This window comes from Phyllobates terribilis, unplaced genomic scaffold (genome assembly GCF_046119375.1).
Source record: "Phyllobates terribilis strain yellow unplaced genomic scaffold, ASM4611937v1 Scaffold_3__8_contigs__length_932513732, whole genome shotgun sequence".
Classification (NCBI taxonomy): domain Eukaryota; kingdom Metazoa; phylum Chordata; class Amphibia; order Anura; family Dendrobatidae; genus Phyllobates; species Phyllobates terribilis.
The window spans coordinates 170138766-170161553 of NW_027362763.1; the positions used below are offsets into that span (position 1 = coordinate 170138766).

Genomic DNA, 22788 nt, shown 5'->3' on the forward strand with positions numbered 1-22788 from the left:
CTCTACTATTCTGTTGGGAATTTGTGAATTTATGTGGCGCCAATTACAAAAAATCTGTATTCTCCAGAATGTGTATTTTTGTAAAATTTGAGCAGAATTAATTTCAACTGTAATAAAATTGCCCATCTGTAATACGGAGAGACCTGCAATCATAGTGACTCTAGCAGGGAGAAGCGGGCAGGGACATACTTTTCATCTCAGTCATCCTTCATCTTTGGCTGCCTTAATTAAAGGGGTTGTCCTGGCTTTTTCCAATTCTGTGTGTGTACCTAGACTGCAGAATGCTGACAGTTTTTAATATACTCCCTGTCAGCATTCTGCACTGTTGCCTAAATACCAAACCTGGGGATGTAACCAGCTTTCTCCTGTTTCTGGAAAAGCTGATCACACCCTGTCTAGAGTTTTTCTGTCTGGCAGAGACTGGATGTAACATCACAACAGACAGCACACCCCCACCGTGCCAGACACTCGCCTTGACTTTTGCCTCAGCCTCCCTGTGCCAGCACAGTGTAAGCCAGTAGTGGCAGGATTCAGCTGATAGCAGGGACAGACAATGAAATTGAATGTGGAACAAGGAGCTGAAAGCTGAAAGCTCCTTCCTCCACTGTTCAATCTCAGCAAAGACTGAAGATACTGGAAGAAAGAAATAAAGATGCTGCTGCAGAATCCCAGGAAGGAAAAGGCTTCTACAAGGGTGGGTATAATGTGCTGTGTGTCTATCTAACCCATATCTATCCTATCTACTACCTACCTATGTATTATCTATCTATATATAATCAAAGATTTTTCTGTTTTATATCTATCTATCACATCATATACATAAAAAGCCTACCTAAAATACAACAACTGGTAAATGGCCCAAGGACTGGACAAAATCTGTGTTTATTCCTATTCCAAAGAAGGGAGATGCTATCGACTGTGGAAACTATCAGGCTATTGCGCTCATAGGTATGCAGCTACATCACACATGATGGCTTAGATACCCTGCTTACCGAACTGTACCGGCTTAGAGACACAGCTTCATCAAACATGATGGGCTTAGATACATGGTTCAGTGAACTGCATCACACATGAAGGGCTAGATACCCTGCTTAGCGGACTGTACGGGCTTAGATACACAGCTGCATCACACATGATGGGCTTAGATGCATGACTCTGCTCAGTCAGTGAAAAGCATTATTCAGATATCTTATATGTATGGACATCTGAATGAAGCTTACACTGAGCAGTTGTGAGTTAGCGTGCAAAGCACAGCTGCATCATGATTGCACTGCTGTGTTCTATACATGATGGTGACAGCGACAGTGAGCACAGGTCAACAGCCTGACATACTACTACTTATACCAGGCTTCCAACTTGTACAATCTACTAGAAGGAGTCTCTGACACAGCCTTGTTCTCACCGCTCAGAACAGAGCATTAGTAGTGACTTTTTCCAGTGGTGAGAACAGCTTGGTAGCCTGGCATTAGTAGTACAATACCAGGCTGCCCTATCTGTCCTGACTACCTCTGCCCTGATGCTTTTCTCACTGCAGCCGCCCAGACCTCATGTCACCATTCACCACTAAACACTGTGAGCAGTGAGAGGAGAAAATTGTAGCTCATAGCACAACTCTGGGCTACAAAAAAATGGCGCCTGGCGTCCCCTACAGCTTTGAACTGGACAGCCCATTAGTGTAGGAGATTCGGTCGGGCACTATCTACACTCTCCTATGGCCTGTGAAGAAAAAACCTGAAGGTCTGAACTGAAACGTAAGTAGATGTGCATGCAAAATGTAAATGCATGTTCACACAAGGCCATTAAACAGAGAGAAACCAAAGACAAGAAAAATACCCAAATAACTGAAAGTAAATGTATAAATCGCACAGTGCAAAAATAGTGATAAATAATAAGGGTATTTAGTTAACAAAATTTTGATCAAAATAATGTGCAAGCCATCCCGCCACTTCACAGCAACCCTTATGGGACAGTCCTAACTCTAATATTAAAAACCTTACCATTTGTCAAGTGACATACATATGGACAAGGGCAGAGAGACTGGATCCCTAGTGTGAGCATAAGACCGGGGCAGAATGGGCGTCTCAGCCCAGACGAAGGGCGGCCACACCCTTTTATATGCACTAAGCATACTGACTGCAAAGAAAAAACCTGAAGGTCTGAACTGAAACGTAAGTAGATGTGCATGCAAAATGTAAATGCATGTTCACACAAGGCCATTAAACAGAGAGAAACCAAAGACAAGAAAAATACCCAAATAACTGAAAGTAAATGTATAAATCGCACAGTGCAAAAATAATGATAAATAATAAAGGGTATTTAGTTAACATAATTTTGATCAAAATAATGTGAAAGCCATCCCGCAACTTCACGGCAACCCTTATGGGACAGTCCTAACTCTAATATTAAAAACCTTACCATTTGTCAAGTGACATACATATGGACAAGGGCAGAGAGACTGGATCCCTAGTGTGAGCATAAGACCAGGGCAGAATGGGCGTCTCAGCCCAGATGAAGGGCGGCCACACCCTTTTATATGCACTAAGCATACTGACTGCAAAGAAAAAACCTGAAGGTCTGATCTGAAACGTAAGTAGATGTGCATGCAAAATGTAAATGCATGTTCACACAAGGCCATTAAACAGAGAGAAACCAAAGTCAAGAAAAATACCCAAATAACTGAAAGTAAATGTATAAATCGCACAGTGCAAAAATAATGATAAATAATATAGGGTATTTAGTTAACATAATTTTGATCAAAATAATGTGAAAGCCATCCTGGCACTTCACGGCAACCCTTATGGGACAGTCCTAACTCTAATATTAAAAACCTTACCATTTGTCAAGTGACATACATATGGACAAGGGCAGAGAGACTGGATCCCTAGTGTGAGCATAAGACCGGGGCAGAATGGTGTGTAAGTGATGTGCTCAGACACTTACACACCAACAAATGAAAATGTCAGCTTCATTCGGCGGCAGAAAACAAATAATAAATAAATACATATTTAAACATTACATTTTATATTGTTTTTAAAATAAATGATTGCATAGTTAATATTATAATAATTATCAATGCGAAATCAAAATTGTAACATATTTCTTTTAATAAAGTAGTTAAAAACGAATGAACTAATAAACTAACGTTTGCTCTTTTCTTTTAGAATTATTTTAATTGGTTTTTAAAGAATTAGCATATTTACAGAGTATAATATTCTTAGACATAAAGTGTAACTGCTACAGATTCCTTAGTGAGAAAGAGATCATAAAACATTATCTCACCAACACATTCAGAACATGGAACATTGTCACTAATAGCTGTAACAAAAAAAAGATACAATAACAGGGTGGAAGGGAGTGTGAAACACAAAGACACAATGGTCTGGAGTATATTATCTTCGATCTGCATGGTCAAGGGAAGAAGGTCATTCAAGTCTAACCATGTGTGGAATTAGAGAAGTCGGACTCAGGTGGAGAGAATGAGGAAGGGGCATTAGTGGAAAGTAGTGGCGAAGGGAAATTGACCTGTCTGTTAGTGAGCATAGAGCCGAAAATATCAGAGAAGTGGGATTTTCCTCAAACTATTTGTACGTTTTATTCTAGCACATTAGTATGAGAAAAACAATGTTTTGAATTTTTAACTTTCAGGCTCCATATCTCACCATCCACTACTGCTTTGAACGTGAGACTACCATCATTTTATACACAATCATCTTGGCTATCTCATATATAAATTTGAATTGCGACCATTTTACATATGATTAGTTATGTCTTGCTGGAACACTATGTCATCCTTTTCATACACATATTACTCGAGTATATGAAGTAACACGTCTTGTAGGCTACTCACATATAGCTCAGCATTGAGACGACCATCAATCATCATCAAGTATCCAACACCTTTAGCTGTGAAACAACTCCATATCACCAGGCTTCCTCCACCGACCTTGACAGTTCCTTTAAATTCTTGATCCATTAGCCCTTATTCCCTTGTTTCTTCCAGACCCATTTGTACCCATCAGTGCCTAGCCTATTGACTTTTCTCTCATCACTCTAAATCACCAGTTTCCAATCTTCTACTGTCCACTTTTCGTACTTTTTTACAAATTTGATCTGACACTTCTTATAATATTGAAGTCGAAGCTTGTTCACCTTTTTTGGGGCCACCATTCCAGAATTGTGTAATGTGCATCGCATGGTGCTTGCATGGACATCTGAGATCTCACTATTACGAAGCATATGAGCCACCTCCACTGCCATATTTGTTATGTCAGAACTGATAGACCTTGTGATGAGCCGACTTGTTGACTCTGATATTTTGCCTGGACGTCCACCTCTTGGCTTTTGAATGGATGGACAGACTTCATTTCATAATCTTCCAAATGTCTTGGCACTCAAATGATGCAGTTTGGCAATTTTCTTTGCCGAGAGACGGCTATCGATGAGCTGCATGATGCTGTTTCTCTTTTCTTGGGAAATTTTCTTGACTACCCCTCGATTCGAACCAGTGACCTTTCACTTGGGAATAAACCTAATAACACACTGAGCCTTTAGGGAATAAGAGAACAGGTTGTATTTTGTAGTATACAGGATGAAAAAATGTTTCCACCACCAGAAGCAAAACAGTAACAATGCAGTGACATGACAAGAATCTTCATAACTAATCATATACTAAATAGTTGCAAGTCAAATTTATGCATGAGCTAGCCAAGATGATTGTCTATAAAATGATGGTAGTCTCATGTTCAAAGCAATAGTTGATGGTGAGATATGGAAACTTAAATTCAAAAGTTCAAAACATTGTTACCCTTTTGCTCATCAGAGTATAGGTGAATTTTATTGCAAAAAATATGGAAAAGTTTATTCTCACTTGCAGAAGCTAATATCTATAAAACTCTAGGGGTAAGTGAGGGGTTGGGTCACTGATGTCTACTCTTCTAATGTTGTGTACAGTGGGTATGGACAGTATTCAGACCCCTTTAAATTTTTCACTCTTTGTTTCATTGCAGCCATTTGGTAAATTCTAAAAAGTTAATTTTTTTCTCATTAATGTACACTCTGCACCCCATCTTGAATGAAAAAAAACAGAAATGTAGAAATTTTTGCAAATTTATTAAAAAAGAAAAACTGAAATATCACATGGTCATAAGTATTCAGACCCTTTGCTCAGTATTGAGTAGAAGCACCCTTTTGAGCTAGTACAGCCATGAGTCTTTTTGGGGGTGATGCAACAAGTTTTTCACACCTGGATTTGGGGATCCTCTGCCATTTTTCCTTGCAGATCCTCTCCAGTTCCGTCAGGTTGGATGGTGAACGTTGGTGGACAGCCATTTTCAGGTCTCTCCAGAGATGCTCAATTGGGTTTAGGTCAGGGCTCTGGTTGGGCCAGTCAAGAATGGTCACAGAGTTGTTCTGAAGCCACTCCTTTGTTATTTTAGCTGTGTACTTAGGGTCATTGTCTTGTTGGAAGGTGAACCTTCGGCCAAGTCTGAGGTCCAGAGCACTCTGGAAGAGGTTTTCATCCAGGATATCTCTGTACTTGGCCGCATTCATGTTTCCATCAATTGCAACCAGTCGTCCCGACCCTGCAGCTGCAAAACACCCATAGTTTAATGCTGCCACCACCATGTTTCACTGTTGGGATTGTATTGGGCAAGTGATGAGCAGTGCCTGGTTTTCTCCACACATACCGCTTAGAATTATCACCAAAAAGTTATATCTTCGTCTCATCAGACCAGAAATCTTATTTTTCATAGTCATGTGTTTTTGAGCAAACTCTATGTGGGCTTTCATATGTCTTGCACTGAGGAGAGGCTTCCGTCGGGCCACTCTAGGAAGACTTCTGGTGGTTCCAAACTTCTTCCATTTAAAGATTATGGAGGCCATTATGCTCTTAGGAACTTTGAGTAACGTAGAAATTCTTTTGCAACCTTGGCCAGATCTGTGCCTTGCCACAATTCTGTCTCTGAGCTCCTTGGGCAGTTCCTTTGAGCTCATGATTCTCATTTCGTCTGACATGCACTGTGAGCTGTGAGGTCTTATATAGACAGGTGTGTGCCTTTCAAATCAAGTCCTATCAGTTTAATTAAACACAGCTGGACTCCAATGAAGGCGTAGAACCATCTCAAGGGGGATCACAAGCAAATGGACAGCATGTGACTTAAATATGAGTGTCTGAGCAAAGGGTCTGAATACTTATGACCATGTGATATTTCAGCTTTTCTTTTTTAAGAAATTTGCAAAAATTTTTACATTTCTGTTTTTTTTCAGTCAAGATGGGGTGCAAAGTGTACTTTAATGAGAAAAAAAATGAACTTTTTAGAATTTACCAAATGGCTGCAATGAAACAAAGAGTGAAAAATTTAAAGGGGTCTGAATACTTTCCGTACCCACTGTCTAATTTAATATTGTTCATTTTTTAGATGAATTTACTTATAGATATTTACATACATATTAACTCAACCTCATATATCCACATATTTTTTTTAAATCAGATTATTCTAGTATGTGAATTTCAAGGCTACACATCTTTTACTTGGATAGCGTCCCTTCTCTCTATAAATCAGACCTTTTATTTGTTATATCCACCCTGTCAATGACTCAAAAGATCACAGTTGTTTTGCAAGCACGAGTTGGACCTACACAGGTGGTCTTAATGCTATAGCTGATCGATATATACTGTGTGGATATATACATACATAGTACATAGCATATGAACAAAATGATAGGGACTTGAGATCATGACAATTACATGAGCTTGTTGGACATCAGATTTCAAATACATGAGCATTATTCTTCAGTAGGTGCCCATTCTGTTGATGTAATAGCATTTTCTCTCCTAGTAGGGTTTCCCATAACATTTTTGAGTTTATCTATGGGAATTCATATCCAATCAGTCAACATATCATTTGTAAGGTGAAACAAAAAAAATTCTGGTTCTCAATTAGTATTCCAATTTATCACAAAAGTCTTTAAAGAGTTGAAGTCAGGACTCGGTACAGTTCCTCCACACCAAAGTCATCAAACCAAGAGCTCACTTTTTGCACATGGGCACAGTGATGCTGGAGCAGGAAAGATCCTTTCCCAAAAATTAAAAAAAATTGCTCCATGCAATTATTTTTTCTGCAACTGAATTTTAGAGTAGGCACTATGAATTTTAGCATGTTGCATTCTGTGGTCATCCACCAAACCCTGATGATTGTTTGACCCTCCATTCCATTTCCATGATCTTTGGATGACTTTCCCAACTAATTGATTGTTAACAATGCATCTCCACTAGCAGACATAGTCCAACACAGATTATCACTACCGCATAGTAAATTAGTTGAAACCAACCAGGGCCGAGCCCACAATTTCTAAGAGGTCCTTAAAATGGCATTGTATGCCTCTATAACGGAACATGGCAACACAGCATTGATCAAAATAGAGCAAGGTGTCAGACAACGCTGATACCTGTCACCATTTCTCTCCAGTTTATATGCAGAAGCTATTTTCAGGAAGGCTAGACTTGACGAAAAAGAAGGAATCAAAATTGCTGGATGAATTATCAACAACCTTAAATACGGAGATAGCAACAAGCGTAGAAGGAATGAAAGACGTATTATTTAGTGTTAAGATGGTAAGCTTGAACATAGGACTATTACTCAACACAAACAACTCAAAGATATTGACTACTGTCAGATACTACCGGGACTCATTTGAGATGGACCGTGATGATTTTGTAAAGAACTTCAACCTTTTTGGATCAATGATCACTCAAGATGCAGCGCCAACATCGGAAGTCAATAGGAAAATAGCTATGGGCAAAGCAGCAATGAAGTCACTGGACAAGGTCTTCAAATTAAGGAACAGCTCACTGGCAGCAAAGACAAAGTTCGTACAGAATTTGATCTTTTCTGTGGTAACATAAAGATGCGAAACCTGGACGATAAAGAATCAACTCCTTCGACATGTGGTGCTGGAGAAGGATGTTATCAATACCATGGATGGCAAGAAGAACAAACAAATACATTTTGGAACAAATCAAGTCAGACATGTCACTTGAATCAAGAATCATCAAGCTACGGCTTGCCTACTTTGGGCACATCATACAGAGAGAGCAATCACTGGAGAATAGAAGAAACAAGGTGAAGAGGAATACCAGCAACCCGATGGCTTGATACTATCAAGATAACAGCAGAGAAGACCCTGGTGGACCTATTTAGACTTGCACAAGATCTATCTTCCTACAGATCATTCATCCATCAAGTTGCCATGACTCGATATCAAGCTGAAGGCCATAAAAAAAAATACTATGACTTGCTTGTTGAGGACATTGCAAGAACTATGCTTTATCTTATCTATGTTCATTGGGGACCTCTGTCACAGATTTCACTGACTGACGCTACTGCTGTCCACTGGCAAAAGGATCCAGCTCTGTGACACAGAAAAAATCAGAGCTTTTTAGTATCATGACGTGTACTGTATATATTATATACTGTATCTGCATTTATATCTAAAGCTAAATTCAGCAGTTTTCCTCTTACTAGAGACCAGTGTGCTATGGGATGAGAGTTACAGAAATGAGCTGATAAGAGATTGGAAATTAAAGTCCAACCTATATAGCTATATGAATGTAGAAAACAACAATAAATACATTGGCAAAAGGTGATTTTTATTTCCTCGTTATCTTGCACTAACATGATTAAATTCGCAGTATACAAATTATACAAATTATAACACACCTGAATTCATTATGCCACATTATTTCATAAGATCCATGACGTTAATGTACCTTGTTCCGAATTACAGAATGTGGGCAGTAGTACTTTCCTGGCCACCTTTCATACTTTGCTAAATTTAAAGTTTAAACTTATGACGAAAAAGTGGAAAGTAAATGGGGAAATTTCAGGTTATGAGTTAAAAATGTGGGTGGAACGTGGTTGTAGGCAAAGTATATAACTACCTGTGCTCTGCACTCGTGTACTACACAGAAACCACTGAAATCTATCATGTCTGGTGTCAGCTCCCTGAGTATGCTGTTCATTCTTCTGCTGGGTTTCCAGTACAGCACATCTGGTGAGTGGGGTTTACTTATTTAATATACACCGACATCAATCTTGTACAATATATTCAGTATTACTTGATAAGACAAGACATTATGCAAATACAGTTCAGCTTCAATCACTTCGATCAGCTGCAATACCAGACATAGCCAATGGACAAAAGTGGAGCTGTTTCCAGCAGAAAGAGTAGATGTTATTTTTTTAATTTTTGACAGTCCCTTTAAGACACCAAGATGAATGAAGCAACGCATAACTTATTCTGTGTGCTTTGTCTCTTTAGTATTTGATTGTTGCCATAGATACACCAGGAAACCATTACCCCTGAAAGCTGTCAAAGGATACATGATGCAGAACTCTGCTGAGGTGTGCGACATTGATGCCGCCATGTAAGTGACATTCTTAATTGCATAGTTTGCATACTGAATTAATCTGCATAAAAAGTTAAGTAGTTTTGTAAATGCATTTCATCACCGATCTTACACTGAGTCACAGTCTTTATTATACACCGGAGCTGCATTTACATTTCTGCAGGCTTTAGAGCTGAAATCTAACTTTTTTGTTCTTTTCACGCCAGACACACTAAGGCTATGTTCACACATTATGTTTTTTTCAGCGTTTTTTGATGCATTTTTATGCAAATTCCCAGCTGCGTTTTGCAGTACCAGCAAAATCTATGAGATTCCAAAGATCTCATGCACACATCTTGATTTTTTTGGTTCAGGATTTTGTGCTTTGTATGTTTTTTTGCAAAATAGAGCATGTCACTTCTTTCAGAGTTTTTTCACTCATTGGAAGGAATGGGTGATGAAAAAAACGCTGAAAAAACGCATCAAAAATGCAACTGTCAAATTTTCAGTGTTTTTTTAGCGTTTTTTGTGCCTAAACCAGAATGAGATTTTTTTTTACTGAACTTTATGTGCAGGCATAACATTGATAAAAGGACAGTGAAAAAAAAACCGCTGAAAAAACGCACAAAACAAGCAAGAAAGCAGCAACAAAAATCCTGAACAACCTCCTGGCAAGAGATCAGGTTTTCCTGCAGAAAAAGAATGCTGAAAAAAACATGATGTGTGAACATAGCCTTTGAGAACTTAACTGCACCACAGCATTAAAGAAACACAATTTGGGGTACCAAATGACAGAAGAAAAATTCCAGCACCAACAGAAAAAAATAATAAAATGTATAAAAATATATTAACAAACAAAAACATAATAAAACAACATGAGGAAAAAAGGGGGAAGAAATTAAGGAGGACCTTACACGTTTCAGACAAATGTGTCCTTGATCATATTAAGGATACATTTGTCTGAAACGCGTAAGTTTCCCTATGATTAAGGACATATGTGTCCAAAACGTGTGAGGTATCACCTCCCATTTCTCTTCTCTTTTTCCTCCTCATGTTTTTTTATTATGTTTTTAATTACCGTATGTGATTTTATCATACATTAATGCATTTTTCTATATTTTACTTATTTTTCTGTTGATGCTGGAATTTTTCTTCTGTCATTTGGTTTTTATGCCAGGGATACTGGTCCCGTTCATTCTGTTCACCATAAGGACTATTTATTACTGTGTACCTTTGGTGAGCTGATATTTTCCTCGTTTTTTTCGTCCACAATTAGGGGTATGTGCACATGACGTCTCTTGCAGGCGGATTCTGCCTAGATCCTGTCTAAAAGTGCCCCTTCCCCTAAAAAAAATGCAAAAAGAATGAACATAATGCATAACAATGTAAAAATGACTTGCTATTCATAAGTTCTATATTTTTTAGACAGTTCAAAGACAGGTCCATTCTTCCGGCGGCTTCTCTTAGGAAGACACTCTTGATTTTAAATATACAGTCATTTAAAAAATAGACGCCAGAGGCAAAACAGTCAAAAAATGACCAAAGTAAGCCAAAAAAGATACTTCAGGAAATAGACCATTGGTATTTTCCTGCGGCATCTTCTGCTTCAAAAACGTACTAGGTACGCTGGTGTCTAAAAATCATTGGAGACAGAACTCCTGACTTTTCCAACAGAATGATGTTTCACACTATAATATAATAAGAGATAATCCAACATTATAAGTACAAAGCAACCATCCATACAGAACATAAGTCAGTGTAAGGAGTCGTTCGGATGACCGTATTAAACGTCTATGTGCTGTCTGTATGCAAAATGAGAAGGATACAGACAACATAAGAACAATGCAAGTCAATGAGGTAGTTCACAAGCGCGTTTCTACACACGCAACGGGGATCTGCGTGTAAAACATCGGATCAGTCACTACTTGGATCTGTATTCTGGATCAGACTCGCCTATTATAAGTCAATGGGTTCGTGAAAAAACAGACCAAATAGGGGTTATCACCTGTATGTCATGCAATTTTACAGATACATTATAATTATGAAGATTGCAAACTGTATTTGTCCTTTATTATTTATAATTGTTCATGTAAAAAACGGATGCCATATATATGTACTAAATGGATAAACTGATGGCATATGGATGACAATACAAATGAAAAATCGTCAGTTTTTCCTAGATGTAAAACGGATGATTTTACGTACATTCATGTGAATCCAGCCTAACACAGAGTTCAAAATCGTCAGGCTAATCTTGATCCAGGGGCGGACATATCATTAGTGCAACCTGTGAAGCTGCACAGGGGCCCAAGCAGTATAAGGGCCCATTTCTACCTCTAAAACTGGTGGAAAAGTGTATTTTGTTGAGCTATTGGACTGCAAAGGGTCCATATACTGTTCTTGCACTGGGGCCTTTTTTTGATAGTGTCCTGATCACATTAGCATCATGGCTTCTGCTCATATGTTGTCAATTAATCTTGCCGGATCTCCTTGACTTGTAATTGATTAGACTATCAAGGTTTCAGCATTTTCAGGGCATTTCGTAGGCATATGTCAGGGATGTCAATCTCAAATACACGGAGGGCCAAAATGAAAAACTTGGACAATATCGTGGGCCAACCAGCACACAGTATAATGGGCCCCACAAAATCCTCCATACAGAATAATGAGTCCCACATAGTCCTCCATACAGAATAATGGCCCCCACATAGTCCTCCATACAGAATAATGGGGCCCACATAGCCTCCATACAGAATAATGGGCCCCACATAGTCCTCCATACAGAATAATGGACCCACACAGTCCTCCATACAGAATAACGGCCCTACATAGTCCTCCATACAGAATAATGGGCCCCACATAGTCCTCCATACAGAATAATGGCCCCACATAGTCCTCCATACAGAATAATGGCCCCACATAGTGCTCCACACAGTATAATGGCCCCACATAGTCCTCCATACAGAATAATGAGCCCCACATAAAACTCCATACAGAATAATGGGGCCCACATAGTCCTCCATACAGAATAATGGGCCCTACACAGTCCTCCATACAGAATAATGGACCCATATAGTCCTCCATACAGAATAATGCCCCCAGATAGTCCTCCATACGGAATAATGGCCCCACATAGGGGTGGTGGTTCTGGTTTCGCGGGCCAAATAAAACCACCCCACGGGCCAGAGTTTGGCATGTGTGGCATATGTAAAGTCAGTAGAACTACAAGCTAAAATGTATCTCAGCCAAACTACATATTTCTACATTCTTATATTATTTCACCACAATTGTGTGTTGACAAGATAAATACTATATAAAGTGGCTCATTTATAGATCTGAGCATTTTAGGTTTGTTTCACATCCAACCATGTTCCTGCCTCCTTAGAAATGTGATTGCTAGGACTTAAATGATTTGCAGTTACCTATTAAATAGCTACATAGTAAGTTGCAAAAATAATTAGATGAATTAAGTTTCACCCCTTAAGGATTACTTATTGTACTTTAATTTTTTTCTTTTCTTCCCAAAGATATTGCTTTTTCACTAATTTACACTTATGAAGGTTTGGTTTTTTTGCGGAATGAGTTGTAGTTGTATGGATATCTGAAAATGGAAAAAAAAAAATCTAAGTTTAACAGAATGGTGAAAAAAATTCCACCAGTGTTTTTTCAGATATGTTTAACGGTGTTCATTGTACGGTAAAAGATGACCTGGCAGCATGATTTTTCCAGGTCAATACAGATATGGCGATACCAAACATATATAGTATATTTTATATTTTAATAGCCATTTTCTTACAACATGACTTTTTACATATTTTTCAGCAGTGTTTTATTGGTATCATTTTGGGGTACATACAATGCTTTGACCGTTTTGTATTGTATATTGTTGTGGGATTTGCTTTGACCAAAAAAATGGCGATTCTGGCATTTCAATATTTTTTTCATTACTGTGTTTACCTTACAGGACAAACAAATTATATTTTGATAGATCAGACTTTTGAGATTTTTCTATTTTTTTTTCACTTTATTTTTTTGTCCCGTTTGAATACTGGTACTATATATTATAATAATTTACTATTGTAGTATAAATCCAAATAACAATTTCCTTTGAAGCTCAGCCCATGGCAAGGCTTCAGAGACACTAAAATGGTCGAGTGCTAGAGGCCTTCAGAGCGTCGCTGTTTGCTATTAGCACCTCATGATCACATTTCTGGGGAGGCACTAGAATTGGCGTCCACACCCTCCCCTTCAAGATCGCATTACCAATTGCCACTGTCAGAGATTGACAGCAGCATTAGTGCTTAAAGAGCAGCGATTGGAGTTATCTATGAAAGCTTTTGTTACAGGCAGATGCCAGCTGTATATGGAGCAGCCTCAGCACGAGCCAATTGCATACACGCTTCATGATAGTGACGCGCCCCCTGGGCCAGTGTTGTTTGGGGGATACCCGGATCAGATGGGGGTTGTAGTCTCCGAGTGGCTGTGACCCGGTCCGTGCCCAGGGTGTCAAGCTCAATGTGTGGCAGTCCTACAGATGTTACTGGATGTTCTTTAGTGTCGACTACGCCACCCGTTGATTTGCGGTCACTACGGCCGCCGCTGCAGCAGGGTCCGCTGAGGCTGGTGGTGTGTGTGCAGCTCAGGTAGTATAACCCCCAACGGGAGGGGTATAGCCTCAGGGGGTCAGTTGTAGAGGGTGGTGGTTGTGGAGGTGCAGTGAGGATGGTAATGAAACTCAGAGTCGGGCTGTGCAGTTCAGGGTTTTTACTTACTGCTTTTGTGTTGGTCACTCCGGCCTTGAGTGACCGCCCGAGCCGTACTGCGTCCACCAGGTCCTGGACTCGGCCAACCCCCAGGTGATTCTGGAGCGTGTTCCTGAGCTCCCTTTCTGACTTGTCCTTCTCTCTGGCCTTCCCCACCAGGGATCCACCTAAGTCCGGCTCCCTCGGGCCTCTTGTTGGTAAAACCCTTGTCTCTGCGTTCCCTGACCCTATTCTTGGTTTGCCTTCCGGGTGGATTTAGTGGGTGGTCGTGGCAGATCCTGCCCACGACCTCCGGTCTCTGGCTAAGGATTAGTGCCCTCCACCAGCTTGGGATCCGGTACCCTTGTGCCAACTCTTCACCCTCTGGTCTAATTTTGGATTCTTGGAGTTCCCTCTTCTCCCCCTCTGGGTCCTTCTTTTCTCCTCTCTCTCACTCTTTTGGCCTTGGAGCTGGCCGAGCTGCTCTGCTTGTCGGACCAAACCTCTACAAAAGACCCTGTTCTAAGATGGTTCCCACCTTATATACTCCCTCTATGTGTGAGCTCAGGTGACCAGCACCCAATGAGCTCCTAGCATTACCCAGACTGCTCCCCCTATCTGCCCCTACACTACTGGGATTTTCCACCCCCCTCCCACTCCAGCCAGGGACAGACGCTGTCGTACCTGCACATTTCTCTAGTGGGAGTACCATTGGTCTGTCCCCCGGAAATGGGATGTATGTAGTGCATGCAGCCTACTGAGCTCAGTTCCACACTCCATCCTTACCCGGGAGTGGAATACCACACCTCTGGCTTGAGGTGTAATACCCCTGTAGCAGCCGAATCCTCAGGGTGCTACATTAGTATGCCAAGGGGTTAACTTTGGTATTGCAGCTCAAACCTATACAAATGAATAATGCAATACAGAAACATAATCTCTACTGTGTAGAAACATATACATGTAGATATGGAGTAGTGGCGTTACTGCAAGCACTCTTGAATTTCATCATTTTTATTATGGTTTCAGAGCTGTACATATGCGCTGCATCTTACCTTTTCCTTTGCTTCATATCCTGAGATAATTGGCTTAAAATTACCTTTTAAAAATGAACATGATTTTTTGATACTCTGTCAAGAGAAGCTTATGACACATGAGGCTATGTTTGGCCACCTTATGGTTTTGTAGTGAATTTGCAGCCTGGCAAGTGTTTTAGCAAATTGCAATATTTTATTGAATTTGTATGATGAGAAATTGGAGTCTTTAACCAAATTCAAGAGAAGGTAATAGTGGACACATTTGTTAGTTGATTACAATTAGGATGAAATGACACTTTTATGATCTTACAGATTGATCACCAAGAAGTTTAGAGTTTGCGCAAATCCCAAAGAACCATGGGTCATTAACATCATTGCAAAACTGAAGTAAGTAGATATTTTTCTCCTGCATGCTGCATAAGCTCTATGATCCCATAAACCTAATAGTTGCTTTGCATTTATTTTATCCTTACTGGTTTAGTTTTATTTCTGCACAATTTATATTTATCAATACTAAAAAGGGTTAACCCATTATTAAGTCTGTTGCACTGTTCGGAGTTCCGGGGAAAGAGAGAGAAAGAGAGAGAGAGAGTTCACAGGTCCACTCATCCCTAGTCACTAGCTCAAAAGAAGATAGTTTTTTCTTATTTTATTCCCGCTGTTCTCCCCTTTTTGTTTTAAATCATGTGCTTTTTAAAAATCCATCACATTGTTCCAGAGATTTGGGGCTTATTATTTAGTGCTAATTTTTGTGGTCTTTACATAAGAGACATTGCTAATAGGATTCTCTGGGGGTGGTCTTTAGATTGCTCTGTATAATTATCCTGTAAGCACTGCCCCCTCGGAAAAGACCATAAAAGTTAGCTTATTGGGTGTTCTAAATTAAAAAGGCTCAGATCTCTGATTTTAAATAAGAAAAATAAAGGCATAATCAGGGGAACAGCAGACATAAAATCTGAGCTAAACTGTAATTTACTTTGTAATTTACTGCTTTTATTATTTTTTACATTCTTTAGATGTAGCGTTTTATTCTTTTTTATTAGCACTCCCTAGTGTCCCTTTTGCATATCTGTGTGATGCACACAGATATATCTATGCAATCTGCCAGCTCTTCAGAGAACAGCTCATTGATGATTATGTTGTGTATAGGCTTTCTCTTTGATTTTCAGATAGAAATAGTAAAGATTAGAGTACAACACTTAACACTGCAATAGATTTTGAAAAGTGGAAAAATAAAAAAATATTAATAAAATATGGCATATGGCATTCATACAGCTCAAAAGTGGTGCAAATGGATTGATGAATTTCCTATTATATGTGTTTGTGAGACTTCAGCATGTGGTATTGTCTCTGGTCCATATAGTGAATGTATATCATCCACTTTTCTGTAGTATATCTATTTTGTTATAGTCAAAGACAACCTTTCACTGAATTTTTTAATTTGCATTGGCTCTAATTCACTGATTCTGGAACAATATTACTTTTTTATCTGTGTCCCTCTATTACAAAGTTATGCCCCCCTCGTAATAATGGTGTAAATTTTCCATTGAACAACTGGGTGTATAGCAATAATAATAATAATAATAATAACCTCTTTATTTATATAGCGCCAACATATTCCGCAGCGCTTTTCAATTCAGACAATTTACAGACATTATCATCACTGTCCACATTGGGGCTCGCAATCTAAATTCCCTATCAGTATGTCTTTGGAGTGTAGGAGGAAACCGGAGAGCCCAGAGGAAACCCACGCAAACACGGGGAGAACTTACAAACTCCTTGCAGATGCTGTGGATATGGCCATGATTTAATTGACTATCCTCAGAGGATAAAAAGCAAACGCCCACAGGGAAGTTCTGTAGTTCACGCCCATTTGGCTGAAGGAAAAATTTGAACCATTATTGCCAGGGGGTATAACTTTGGAACGGAGGGGCACAGAAGGAAAATAATAATTGTTCCTGAATCAGTGGAGCAGTGCCAATTGGGGGAGGTACTTGGTTTAAATTTAAAAAAATCCAGTAAAATATCCTCTTTTAAAGGGGCAGCTAAGACTACACATCTAGAATTATGTTACAAGCTGAGGTCCTATCTGCATTGTCAAATTAATGCTATATAAGAGGTCTATACACCACAGACTCTTGTGCTCACACGATATCAACTGTCAACTGTAACCAGAAATATAGTGCAAGTGAAAAGCAAAGCCTAAAAATCCAATGAAAAACATTTTTCTTTTTAGGCTTATCAGCTATATATTTATAGTATTAAAAGTGAATCTTTAGTAGAGGATTAGTAAAATGTCTATATTTTTGCTTGCAGGAAAAAGAAGACAAACATTGAAAAATCCTTGAAGAACGTAACCATCATTTCTGGAATCTGAGCATTTTACAATGATATTATTTTTTCTTTCAAAAATAAGCTATTCAAATCTGTATTTTTCAGAGACTGCTAATTTACTTTTTCATATTGCATAATTTCAGCACTCTCTTAACAAATTTGTTATGTATTTATTATTGATCTTGTAAATTACAGATGCAATGTTTTTTATATTGCATTTATAGGAACCCCTCCCTGTACTTTTTTCCAATCAGCATTATAGAAATAAGCAGAGTAGCTCCACTATATGAGCGTCTATGCTCGGTACCAAAGCTCATCCCATTCAGGCGATCCTGGAGATTTAATTCCAATAATGAAACATTTATGCCCCATGCTAATAAAAGGCTATTAATATTAATTCTAGAGTCCTAGAAAACACTTCTTAGTAATTCAGTGAGTACCATCACATGAGAATCAATAAGCGGGTACATTTTTCAAATTGGATCAGTAAAGAATTTGATTGCACTGTCCTCCTTCTATGCGCTAGTCTACATGCAATGTCTTCTGTACCTTCTCAGCATGGACGCTCGGTGGCTTACAATTTAGTCTTGCAGCAATAGACTCCTGTATGCAAATTGGAGCCAGGTGACATCTGTATGAAGTTTAAAAGACATAGTCCACTACTTTTTCATTGATGACTTATCCTTAGGAAAGATCATCAATGACTGATTGTCCGAGGTCCGACACCTGGCACCCCCGCAGATCAGCTGTTTTCGGTGTCAGCGGCAAAGCTGGTTATCTTCTGAGAGTGGCTGCCGCAGGGTACTACATATCCAACTCCTATTGATTTGAATAGGAGGCGGATGTGTAGTACCAAACAGTGGCCACTACCAGAAGATGGCCTACTTCACAGGAACACCCGGCTGGTGGCGACCGCCGCCAACACCAGTAACAGCTGATCGGCAAAGGTGCCGGTTGTCGGGCCCCAGCCGATCAGACATTTATGACCTATCCGCTTTAAAATTAATTTTAAAATACCAGTGTGAAAAAGATATAGCGGCACTCACCATCTGAAGTAAAAATGTTTCTTTATTATGATGCGTTAAAACATACGGGCAGGTTGTAAGTTTGCAAGGTGCAGCCAGACGACGGCAATTTTGCGTATCCAAACGCTTCTATGGGTCTGCATAAACATGCTACTATATCTTTTTCACACGTCTGTATGACGTTTGCCTATTTCATCAGACATATGTGAGTTTCTTGTCAAAACCTGTGTGAAAAATTGGATTGGAAGTCACACTGTGGACAAGAATCAATTGTTGAATTTTCTTTATATATTTCCCAAGTAATTTGACAGGGCATAAATGTCAATGGCTGATCTGCACACGGCCTTAATGAATGCTAGATCTGTATGAATTAATATATTTTTGTACGCGTTTTGTTTAAGTTTTTCTTCAATGTAGCAGCAAATCTAATAAAAGAATAATGGATCCAAATTTTTCCTATTGCTTGAAACAATTTAAGTGAAGTTTAGATTTGTTGAAGGTTCCTCCACATGGAGGACTTATTCGCAGCAAGAAATCTGCAGTGAATTCCTCCCCAAAACTGTGTGCATTTTGTAGTGAATTTCATTGTAGAAATGCTGGTAATGTAATACTCTGTCTGGAAGATCCACTGAGTATATGTGGCATCTGCACAAATCCTTAGGCCACGTTCACACCTTCAGTATTTGGTCAGTATTTTACCCCAGTACTTGTGAGCCAAAATCAGGAGTAGAACAGTCAGAGGAAAAGTATAATAGAAACACATGACCACTTTTGCATTTTTGCCCACTCTTGGTTTTGTCTTACAAATACTGAGGTAAAAAACTCACCAAATACTCAACGTGTGTACGTGGCCTTAGAGTGCTGTGTACATTGAATGAGGACTTTAGTAATGATTCCCATATCTAGAAGCATGTTGAACCTCCTTTGTCCTTCGGAAACCAAAACACAAGCAAAAATTTTAATATAATTTTAGAGAACCTACTTCTTAAATACCCTAGCTATGGTACCATGAAAAAACTACTTTATTTGGCCATACAAGAGATTGCTTTTGGCCGAACACTCATTCAGCAGACATTCATCTCTTCCGACTCCCCCAACATATGAGCTCTCAGTTCACCAAATCATTCGTGTTTCCACGTATAGAAAGGAGAAAGCCACTGCTCTAACAAAAGGATCGGCTGCTAAAATTTCATCTGCCCACTTCCCATACAAATGACATGGTCTGCCGGTCATGCCAAAATCATCGGGTTCATCTAATTCTTTAGGGGTCATTGTGTCTCTTACTTCTTACAACACCATGTAAAGCTTCAAAATCCCTTGAGGGCCTGGAAATTGCTTGTCACTCTTATACACGGTGGTCTGCAAATTGACTTTTCTATCCTAAATACTGATATAATTAGATACTTTAATGTTCTTTGGTCACTATGATTTCCACTGTGGAAAGACCATACTGTAAATAATAAGTGATGGAAAGGTAATGGTTGATGCTATCTACAATATGTTTTTGGAACTTGCACCTTACTTTCACATATAAAAGGAAAAAAAGACACTCAATAATCTTAAGGGGGTTTCAAGAATATTTACAAATTTGAAAAAAATAGGAAATGTTCTAAAATAAAGAAGTATTACTTACCTCTTGAATCATCACAGTTTGCAAAATGTCGATTTAGTGGCAGCTGATACCAAAAGCGATGACATCCCATCTATAAGTCACTAGAGATCTTCTGCAGCTCATCAATGAATTAATTTGGGATGTCATCACTACTGGTACCAGCAGAGACCACGAGAGTGTTGATGCTGGAAGGAGGATTCAAGGAGTAAGTAATGCTCATTTATTTTAGAACATTCATTGAAGCAAATCTGGGGAAACTCCTCTAATATTGTACATTGATGTATTGACGGCACCGACCAGCTTCAGCTACTCATTTGCTGACTATCTGTGTCTTGCACGATGCAAGTCAAAGTATTACATCCTAGTCAGTGCAGGAGACATCAAAGATGATAGGTGACTTAAGACGCCAAAGATGCAAGTACCTAAAAGAAGCCAAAGATGACCCATTGAAGTTAGCATTGGTAACCAGATCGAAGAGTAGAGGTGAGGGCGGCCAGATGAGTATTCGTTTTTTTATTGTTATTTTTTTTACCCCTTCCCAGGGTAGACTTATGAAAATTGAATTGTAAAAAAAAAACCCTGGTTCCTGGCAAATCAGAATTTTATGAAATTCAAGGTGAATTTAATTAGCCACAAATCATTTTGCTCATCTCTTACATTGGTATTATCCTGCAGCCCAGACCTTTTGGAATAATGTAAAACTCCTAATCTAAAACTTTGCTGGAGTTACCATTAAGCTTCAACTCGAGATCTGTATCATGAGTAAGCAGAGACTATAATTATAACCCATGTCATAACATTTATGAATATCTTTTATTTCCAAATTTCTGCAATTGTCCCAATCTTCTGAAAGGCTCTTTCATAAATCCATGCACGTGTTGTAGAGTGTTCAGCTATAAGAAACTGATTTTTCTGTTACAAAAATGTATGTCACATAAACATACCCTACGACTTCCATCATTCAACTAGGTTCTTTTTCCTGCACTTTTCTCATTTTACAATGATCAGTCCTTTTATTAAAAACACTGATGTGAGAACTGAATAGCTTTGATCAATTGTCATGTTATAATGGCGCCTGGGATAGGTTGGGATACATAAAGGAGCAAGTAAACAGTCAACTCTAGAAGCTGAGATGTTGGAGGCAGGAGAAATGGGTAAGAATAAGGACCCGAGTGTCGTAAACAAAGGCCAAATAGTGATGGCTAGAAAAGTGGCTCAGAGTATCTCCAAAGCAGCTGGTCTTGAGGGGTGTTCCCAGTATGCAGTAACTAATAATATATACCAAAGGGGGGCCCAAGGAAAGACAACTGGTGAATTGGCAACAAATTAATGGGCACCATTCATGCTGGCAAGGAGCAAAACCTAGCCTATCTGGTTCAATATTGTGTTGAATATCAGTCTAACTCGACAGCCATTGTCATTAGTAGTGTCGCCATCTCACGTCTAATTTGATAACATTGGGAAAGAGGTTCCGATAATTATTTGGCAGGAAGAGATGTCATTAAAGGGAACCTGTCACCAGAAATAACACTATTAACCTGCAGATATGTGGTTAATCTGCAGGTTAACAGCGTCATTATGCTGCCCAGTGCCTACACGCAGCTGAATGCAATGGGGAGAAAATTAACTTTATTCTCCCGGATAGTATTCGGTTTGAGTCATGGGGATGGGGGCACCGCAGTTTCGTCATTGCTCTGAGAATACAGAACGGCGGCTGTAACCGTGCCCCCCGCCATGACTGACAGCCGGCTGCAATGCAGAGCCAGTGTCAGTCAGGGCGGGGGGCGCAGGTTACCACTGCCGCTCTGTGTTCCCAGAGCAGTGACTGAACCAGCGCCGCCGCCCCCATGCTTGACACCGAATGTTGGTAGGGAGAATAAAGTTCATTTTCTCACCGCTGCATTCGGCTTCGTGCAGTATAATAACACTGTTAACCTGCAGATTAACCGCATATCTGCAGGTTAATAGCATTATTTCTGGTGACAGGTTCCCTTAATAAAAAGGTGGTGAAATACCAGCAAAATGTCCCTAAGTAAGGCAGACTCTGATAGTTGGTAGCTTCCCCGAGACCCCTCATGGCATTGTTTGTTCCAGCATTAGTTGTCAGCCATCTTGGGCACAACCTGACCTCATAAGTTCTATTGTTTTTTTGTGTACTGTCTTCTACACCCAGAAAAAAGACCAAGCTAAAGTTCAGCATAAAGTTCATAATTTTTTTTACTAGTGTTGTGACATGCCAGTGGAGTGTGTGGCGCCCTGCTCCGCACAGGTGCCACAGAACCCAGTAGGGTGCATGGATGAACTTCTCCACAAGAGGCTCTCACACATTCACACACCTCCACCCTACCACCTCACACCACCAGAGGGAGCCCGATAGGGATATATATGGAGGGTGGAGCCAGGCAGTTCAGTGAGTTGTTGGAGAGCGTGCTGACGCTAAGAGCAGCGAAGACGCAGCTCGTCTGCTGCTGCCGCAGTGAGGGCCCCTAGAGTGGCCGACGGCAAAGAGGAAAGGGTAGAGAGTAGTTGAGGGGGCAGAGGAGTGTACCAGGCTCACCCCGAAATATACACCGGACACCGGGTCCGCGCCTACCAGGTCCCTTTATACCCAGTAGGGACCACCGGACACCTGGAGGACTACAAGTCCCAGGTC

General features: G+C 39.7%; 1 protein-coding gene across 1 annotated transcript; it reads left to right on the plus strand.

Annotated features, from left to right (window-relative positions):
- Window positions 1-529: 529 nt before the first annotated feature.
- Window positions 530-18973, plus strand: LOC141257997 (C-C motif chemokine 20-like). Its single transcript, XM_073672986.1, has 5 exons — window positions 530-694; window positions 8970-9054; window positions 9322-9427; window positions 15477-15551; window positions 17481-18973. The coding sequence occupies exons 1-5, from the start codon at window positions 653-655 to the stop codon at window positions 17539-17541; spliced, it is 369 nt and encodes a 122-aa protein (XP_073529087.1). The 5' UTR covers window positions 530-652; the 3' UTR covers window positions 17542-18973.
- The last annotated feature ends 3815 nt before the right edge of the window (window positions 18974-22788 follow it).

Bases quoted from the DNA above. Each gene is read 5' to 3' on its own strand.
- LOC141257997 (XM_073672986.1), top strand. From the start codon at position 653: ATGCTGCTGCAGAATCCCAGGAAGGAAAAGGCTTCTACAAGG. The intron at 9,055-9,321 runs GTGAGTGGGGTT...TTGTCTCTTTAG, and splicing joins TTTCCAGTACAGCACATCTG to TATTTGATTGTTGCCATAGA. The intron at 15,552-17,480 runs GTAAGTAGATAT...TTTTGCTTGCAG, and splicing joins AACATCATTGCAAAACTGAA to GAAAAAGAAGACAAACATTG.